The 8,305-nt window shown below is 52.1% G+C and overlaps 1 protein-coding gene across 3 annotated transcripts in view; it reads right to left on the bottom strand.

Moving 5' to 3' along the window:
- Nucleotides 1–2,120: 2,120 nt before the first annotated feature.
- The window catches only part of LOC122547938 (tumor necrosis factor ligand superfamily member 15-like), an 85,559-nt gene continuing 79,374 nt past the window's right edge, over nt 2,121–8,305 (bottom strand). For all 3 annotated transcript variants that reach the window (XM_087978831.1, XM_087978834.1, XM_087978832.1), the window contains one exon: nt 2,121–2,564. In XM_087978831.1, the coding sequence (XP_087834957.1) occupies nt 2,125–2,564 (440 nt within the window). In that variant the 3' untranslated portion in view covers nt 2,121–2,124. The remainder of the gene's footprint in view (nt 2,565–8,305) is intronic.

The raw sequence follows: 8,305 nt of genomic DNA, 5'->3' as shown, positions 1-8,305 counted from the left end.
GCTTGTGGCTTCCCTGAAATCTCGTGCTTCCAATTCACCCTGTCGGACTGTGACCTGGTGTTGGGTGGTTTTTAACATTAAACCTTGCAGACAATATTTCTGACAATTCCAAATGCAAAACAAACCAACCAGAACAGCACCATGAAGTGAGAGTTGCCTGTCACATGTAACGGTCCACATACAGTGTCAACCTCTCCCACCCCCTGCACATTAACAGCCAACACCTCCACAGTTTACACAGTGCCTTTCTGATAATGGGCTCTGTGCTGATCAAACACAACTCGTTCACTCATTTAAAGGCATTGAGACTGATGTACCCTCCCTGAAACACACTCACACACTGCTGCTGGCTGGGTCGCTGAGACGCTGAGGGGAGTGGGGTGGGGGGTGTTGGTCACAGTCTCACGGTCAGCGGTTGGCCATTTCGTTCTGGGCTGTGGAGAAATATCTTCCCTCGAAGGTCTGTCAGTCTTTGGAAATCTCGATCCCAGTGTGCACACTCTGTTTCCCAGCGGATACAAAATCCAGAGGATGTATTGGCCCCAGAGAGATTCGAAGGGAATAGGTGGGGAAAGGGGGTGGACAGGTTTGAATGGGTCTTCCGAACAACTCCCCCCAACCACACCCTTCCAACCCCCCAGGAGGATAGCAATGTGGCTGACAGTGCTATAATTACCCAGAACCCATTGACAATACAAGGGCCCAGCTCATTCACCAGGGAGCTGTGCGGACGCTCATCTCTCAGTCACACTCTCCTCCCGCAAATACCGCCCTTAAAAACCGACAGCCCCTACCCCCTTTGGCCAGTCAGGTCACCCCAGAACATTAACTCTGATTTCTCTTTGCGAGATTTGAGAAGGTTTGTTGCTGAGGTTGAGATTTTGGATGTAGGTCTGCTCGCTGAGCTGGAAGGTTCATTTTCAGACGTTTCGTCACCGTACACGGTAACGTCATCAGTGAGCCTCCGGCTGAAGCTGATTTCTCTCCACGGACGCTGCCAGACCTGCTGAGCTTTTCTGGCAACTTCTGTTTCTGATTGAGTGTCACACCCGCGTGTGGCTTCCTATCTCCCTGTGAAAACGTCCTGACAGAAATCTGCTTCCTCTACATGAAGCTCAAGACACGGTGACCTCAGGCAAATATGTCGGTGTGAATGGCCTGACCACCTCAGAGGACAATGTGTGTGTGGCCTAGTCCTGGGCACTGGACTGAAGGAAGGGTACGCGGTGTTGGAAAGAGCTCAGCGAAGGTTTACCAGGTTACAGTCAGACCTGAATCTTGGGGTGGGGGGGGGATTGTGTTCTGAGGTTAGGCTTATATACTTGGAGTTTAGAATGAAGTATGAAAAATCCAGAGGGATCCTGACCAGGAGGAAGGGTGTTCCCTCGTGAGACAGACAAAAACCAACGGGTCAGTGCTCATAAAGCAAACACCCCCCACCCCGTTTAGTGTTTGAGACCAACACCTTGTCAAGATGGCGGCAAGGCTTGGTTCCTCTCTTCCTGACAAGGTGCTGGAAGCAGAGTTTTGGAATATTGTTTAGGACAGAGGTAGTTAAGATCCTGATGAGCAAAGGGAGGCAAGGTGGGAATGTGAGGGTGAGGCTACTGTGTCAGACATGTTTTCATTCATGTTCGGGGGTGGGGTGGGGAGGGGGCTGCTGGCTGGGCCCAGCATTTACTGTCCGTCCCTAGTTGCCACTTGAAGGGCTGGGGATGAGTTGCACCACTTGCACCACTGCAGACCTCAGGGAGGGGGGTTTCAGGATTGGCACCCAGCAACAATGAAGGGACAGTGACATATTTCCAAGTCAGGATGGTGAGGGGCTCGGAGGGGAACACGCGGGGGGGGGGGGCACCTGTAGGCCCTGATTGGCAACGGAGGGGCCGAACGGCATCATCCTATCTCTCCCCTCAGGCAAAATGCCTTCCCGATGGTCTTGCCCCTGTGACCGATGATGAGGGGAGGGGTTAACGCCTCATCTCTGTCCCATGAGCCTCTCAGCAGGACAGGACCGACCTCCCAGCGGATGGGGCAAAGTGGAGAGCCCATCCCCCCCCCACCACCACCGGCACGACAGCTCCCCCTCGCCCCCACCCCCACCTCCGCGGCGCCTCCGCACAGTCACAACATGAACGCTCCGAAGAAAGTCTTCTGCTCCACGTGTACCACCATGGCAACCTTGTTGACGGTGACGAAGAGACTGTCCCTCTCCTGCAGGACGAACAGGGCTCCCTGACTGATGGTGATGTGCCAGTCCCCCGTGCCACCCTCACACACTGACTTGGTGGCCGTCAGCAGCACGGTGGGCTCGGGGTAAGAGCCTGCCCTCTTGTAGACGTTGTGGGTCAGGACGGTAGCAGCTGGCCTGGCATCCCAGCCCCTCAGCTCCTGGCACGAGGGCAGGTAGAAGGCCACCTGGGAGTAGACGTAGTACAGGCCGCTCTGTGGGATCCAAAGGTGTCCGTCTGCGTACGCCATGTTGGAGTAAGCCACACCCGTTTCAAAGGCCCAGTCCAGGGCCTGGAACTGCTCCTCCTCGCTCACATTCCAGCCTTTCAGGCCTGCAGACAAGGAAAACGCAGGGTTGGTCACCCGGGGATGGCACTGGACCCACCCCCAGCCCATCCTCGGTGGCCTGGTGGGGTTCTGGTGGACGGCAGAGGTGAGGCCGCTCTGGCCAGGAGGGGCCCCTCTTTCACCTTCAACCTCAAACAGGATGGGCTGGAGAAACTCAGCGAGTCCGATCGAGAGAGAGAGCACGGGTTGACATTTCGGGTGCAGCGGCCCTTCGTCGGTGGTCCTTTACACTGACGCAGCTCCGAGGACGGGTCACCGCACCGGAAACGTCAACCCTGACCTCTCTCCACAGACGCTCCAAGAGAAAAGCTTTTCTGTTTTTGTTGTTGGGTCCTGAGGGCTGTGGAGAGCGGGGGTCAGGGGGAGGGGGGGGAGATGTCGCTTCCAAATTGACAGCGATCTCCAGCACCTTCTGGTCTGTTTTCAGTTTCCCAGCATCCTCTAGTTCTTTGTCCTTGGCCACAACTGGAGTGTCATGTCCAACTCTGGGCTGCAGATTATTGGGAAAGATTTGTGGTTTTAACAGTTCTTCCCAGGACGGGCGGAGGGTGGGAGGGGAAACAGCATTTATTACCCATCCCTAATCACTGCTTGAACATAGTGGGCCCTGTTAAGGCCATTTCAGAGGGGGGGGGGGGGGGCCGAGAGCAAACCCAAGTAAGTTTGGAGTCAGGTGTACTCCTGTCCCGGTCAGGAAAACAGAATTCCATCGTTAAGGAACATTAGCGAGCCAGATGGCTCCCTAAAACTATTGCCAATGATCACAACGTCGCTGTTGGGCTAACGTTTTAGTCCAGGTCTCTTTTCCAGATCTGAAAGAGGGTGCAGAGGAAGAGTCTTGAGAGTAATTCTGGGGAGGAGGAAGTGCAGGCACAGGCAGCGAGAAACTGGGAACACAAAACAGAGAATGCTGGAAAAGCTCAGCAGGCCTGGCAGCACCTGTGGAGATCCCTGAGGAACCCAGGTCAGCGGTCCCCAAACGTTAACCACTGGTTTCTCTCCACAGATGCTGCCAGACCTGCTGAGATTTCCCAGCAACCTCTGTATTTCTGCTGGAGAGATTGGGGCCTGTTTTCCTGGACAGCCAGATTTAGCCAAACTCCTCAAACATCATGAGGCATCGGGGGGGGGAGAGGAGGTCAGGAGAAACGGTTCCCATTGGTGGGACAATGGAGAACGAGAGAGGGAGCACAGATTTAATAGACGATAGACCATAGGTGCAGGAGTAGGCCATTCTGCCCTTCGAGCCTGCACCACCATTCAATATGCTCATGGCTGATCATCCTTAATCAGTATCTTGTTCCTGCCTTATCTCCATAACCCTTGATTCCACTATCCTTGAGAGCTCTATCCAACTCTTTCTTAAACAAATCCAGAGACTGGGCCTCCACTGCTCTCTGGGGCAGAGCATTCCACACAGCCACCACTCTCTGGGTGAAGACGTTTCTCCTCATCTCTGTCCTAAATGGCCTACCCCTTATTTTTAAGCTGTGTCCTCTGGTTCGGCACTCACCCATCAGCGGAAATATGTTTCCTGCCTCCAGAGTGTCCAATCCTTTAATAATCTTATATGTCTCAATCAGATCCCCTCTCAGTCTTCTAAACTCAAGGGGATACAAGCCCAGTCGCTCCAGTCTTTCAGTGTAAGATAATCCCGCCATTCCAGGAATGTGAGGGATGAGCAGTGACACAAGGAGGAACATTTCCCCTTCTTACCTCAGGAATGAGGAAACGCTGGTGCCATGTCCTCTGCAGTTTCAAAAGGGGCAGAGGTGACTTAATTGAGCCATAAACGATCCTGAAGGGATTTGACCAGGTGGGTGTGGGAATGATGTTTCCTCTTGTGTGAAAATCTGGAACCGGGGGGTGGGGGAGGGGGTCAGAGTTTGAAAATAAAGGGGTTGTCCATTTTAAGACTGAGATGTCGAAACACCTTTTCTCCCAGACGTTATGATTCTTTGAGAATTCCTCTCCTCAAAAGGCAGAACCACGCAGAATCTTTGAAAGGCAGAGTCCTACAGCACGGAAACAGACCCTTCGGCCCAACCAGTCCATGCCGACCCTATCCCCAAACTGAACTTGTCCCACATGCCTGCATTTGGCCCCCATCCCTCCAAAACTTCCTCAAGGATCAGACTAGATTCCCTAAAGTGTGGATACAGTCCATTTGGCCCAACCAGTCCACACCAACCCTCCGAAGAGTAACCCACCCAGACCCATTTCCCTCTGACTAATGCACCTAACACTAAGGGCAATTTAGCATGGCCAATTCACCCTGACCTGCACATCTTTGGACTGTGGGAGGAAACCGGAGCACCCGGAGGAAACCCACGCAGACAAGGGGAGAATGTACAAACTCCATACAGTCAGTCGCCTGAGGCGGGAATTGAACTCGGGTCCCTGGCGCTGTGAGACTAACCACTGAGCCACCCTTTGTAATTCACGTACTTCTCCAATGTCTTTTGCAATGTTGTATGTGTCCCCACTTCCTGTCCATTCCACACCGAAACCATGCTTTGTATAAAGAAATTGCTCCTGATGTCTTTTGTAAATCTCTCTCCTCTCACCTTAAAAAGTGTGCCCCCTAGTGCTGAAATCCCCCGTTCTCAGGAAAAGGCACCTACCATTCTCCTTATTCCATGCCCTTTGTGAATTTATAAACCTCTATCAGGTCATCCCTCAACCCCCTATACTCCAGTCCCAGCCTATCCAGCCTCTCCTTATAAGTCATACATTCCATTCTCAGCAACACCTTGGTAAATCTCTTCTGAACCCTTTCCAGCTTAATAACAGCCCTCCTATAACAGGGTGATCAGAACTGGACACAGTACTGTGGGAGAGGCCTCCCTAGCATCCTGTACAATCTCAACATAACATCCCAACTCCTGTACTCCAAGGTCTGAGCAATGAAGGCAAGTCGGCCAAATGGCTCTTTAACCACCGTATCTATACTTGATGCAAACTTCAAAGAATTAGATATTTAGACTCTAGATTACCGAATGGATAGAAGGTTTTTCATGATATGTAGGATTGTCGAGTTGAGGTTAGAATCTGATCAGCCACAATCCTATTGAGTGATGGGCTGAGTGGCCTCCTCTTCTTTCTTGTCTGAGAGAGGTCAGGATCTGGGATGTACTGACTGAGAGTGTGGATGAGGCAGCCGATAGAGGGAGAATTTGATTATTATTTGAAAGGAAGGGTGTGTGCAGGTTTATGAGGGAAATGTTCTTTCAGAGAGTCAGTACAGACACAGATAGACCGAACGGCGTCCTGTTTTTTAATATACAATCCCGACAGTATGGAAACAGAACCTTCAGCCCAACAGTTCTACACGGATCCTCCACTAAATTGTTCGTAGTGATAGGTACATCAGTCAGGGGTAAAAGTAGGGGAATGCGTCTGGGTGGGTTACTCTTTGGCTGGTTGGTGTGGAGTTGTTGGGCCGAAGAGAGTTAATCTAGTCAAAATCATGAGGTGCATGGATAGAACATATAGACAAAGTCTCTTCCCTAGAGTGGGGGAAAGTGCAGCAGGTCAGGCAGCATCCAAGGAGCAGAAGAATCGACGTTTCGGGCATAAGCCCTTCTTCAGGAATGAGGAAAGTGTGTCCAGCAGGCTAAGATAAAAGGTAGGGAGGAGGGACTTGGGGGAGGGGCGTCGGAAATGTGATAGGTGGAAGGAGGTTAAGGTGAGGGTGATAGGCCGGAGTGGGGTGGGGGTGGAGAGGTCAGGAAGAAGATTGCAGGTGAGGAAGGCGGTGCTGAATTTGATGGATTTGACTGAGACAGGGTGGGGGGGAGGGGAAATGAGGAAACTGGTGAAATCCAAGTTCATCCCTTGTGGTTGGAGGGTTCCTAACCGGAAGATGAGGCGCTCTTCCTCCAACCGTCGTGTTGCCATGGTCTGGCGATGGAGGAGTCCAAAGACCTGCATGTCCTTGGTGGAGTGGGAGGGGGAGTTAAAGTGTTGAGCCACGGGGTGGTTGGGTTGGTTGGTCCGGGTGTCCCAGAGGTGTTCTCTGAAACGTTCCGCAAGTAGGTGGCCTGTCTCCCCAATATAGACGAGGCCACATCGGGTGCAGCGGATGCAATAGATGATGTGTGTGGAGGTGCAGGTGAATTTGTGGCGGATAAGGAAGGATCCCTTGGGGCCTTGGAGGGAAGTGAGGGGGGAGGTGTGGGCGCAAGTTTTGCATTTCTTGCGGTTGCAGGGGAAGGTGCCGGGAGTGGAGGTTGGGTTAGTGGGGGGTGTGGATCTGACAAGGGAGTCGCGGATGGAGTGGTCTTTCCGGAACACTGATAGGGGTGGGGAGGGAAATATATCCCTGGTGGTGGGATCCGTTTGGAGGTGGCGGAAATGACGGCGGATGATACGTTGTACATGGAGGTTGGTGGGGTGGTAGGTGAGGACCAGTGGGGTTCTGTCCTGGTGGCGGTTGGAGGGGCGGGGCTCAAGGGTGGAGGAGCAGGAAGTGGAGGAGATGCGGTGGAGGGCATCGTCGATCACGTCGGGGGGGATATTGCGGTCTTTGAAGACCTCCATATACAGCGTATCATCCGCCGTCATTTCCTCCTAGGGTGGGGGAGTCCAGAACTAGAGGGCATAGGTTTAGAGTGAGAGATATAAAAGAGGCCTAAGGGGCAGCTTTTTCACACAGAGGGTGGTACGTGTATGGAATGAGCTGCCAGAGGATGTGGTGGAGGCTGGTACAATTACAACATTTAAGAGGCATTTGGATGGGTATATGAATAGGAAGGGTTTGGAGGGATATGGGCCGGTGGGACTAGATTGGGTTGGGATATCTGGTTGGCATGGACGGGTTGGACCGAAGGGTCTGTTTCCATGCTGTACATCTCTATGACTCTATGTGACTTTACATAAAATCTGAGCACTGCCAAGTTGCAGTAATGCATTGCTACCACCAGGTGACGGTAGAGTTCCATTGAGAACTGCAGAGTTTTGCACATTTTTATAACAAAACTGCACAGCCAAAGAGTTTACAGTGAAAAAACATGGACTATAAATTTGGGAAAATGTGCGGTTATGCACCTTGTCAGGAAGAATAGCGGAGTGGGATATTATTTAAATAGAGAAAGAGAACAGGGCCGTGGAGTAGAGGGATTTGAGAGTCACAGGGTCATAGAGATGTACAGCATGGAAACAGACCCTTCGGTCCAACCCGTCCGTGCCGACCAGATATCCCAACCCAATCTAGTCCCACCTGCCAGCACCCGGCCCATATCCCTCCAAACCCTTCCTATTCATATACCTACCCAGATGCCTTTTAAATGTTGCAGTTGTACCAGCCTCCGCCACATCCTCTGGCAGCTCATTCCACACACGTACCACCCTCTGGGTGAAAAAGTTGCCCCTTAGGTCTCTTTTATATCTTTCCCCTCTCACCTTAAAGCTATGCTCTCTAGTTCTGGACTCCCCCACCCCAAGGAAAGGACTTTGTCTATTTATCCTATCCATGCCCCTCATGATTTTGTAAACCTCTATAAGGTCACCCCTCAGCCTCCGACGCTCCAGGGAAAACAGCCCCAGCCTGTTCAGCCTCTCCCTGTAGCTCAGATCCTCCAACCCTGGCAACATTCAGAATCTTTTCTGAACCCTTTCAAGTTTCACAACATCTTTCCGACAGGAAGGAGACCAGAATTGCACGCAATATTCCAACAGTGGCCTAACCAATGTCCTGTATAGCCGCAACATGACCTCCCAACTC

The sequence above is a fragment of the Chiloscyllium plagiosum genome, unplaced genomic scaffold, assembly GCF_037043375.1.
Source record: "Chiloscyllium plagiosum isolate Xiang-an unplaced genomic scaffold, Cpla_swu_hap1 HiC_scaffold_35, whole genome shotgun sequence".
Taxonomy (NCBI): Eukaryota; Metazoa; Chordata; class Chondrichthyes; order Orectolobiformes; family Hemiscylliidae; genus Chiloscyllium; species Chiloscyllium plagiosum.
This window is presented reverse-complemented; position numbering and strand designations above follow the sequence as displayed.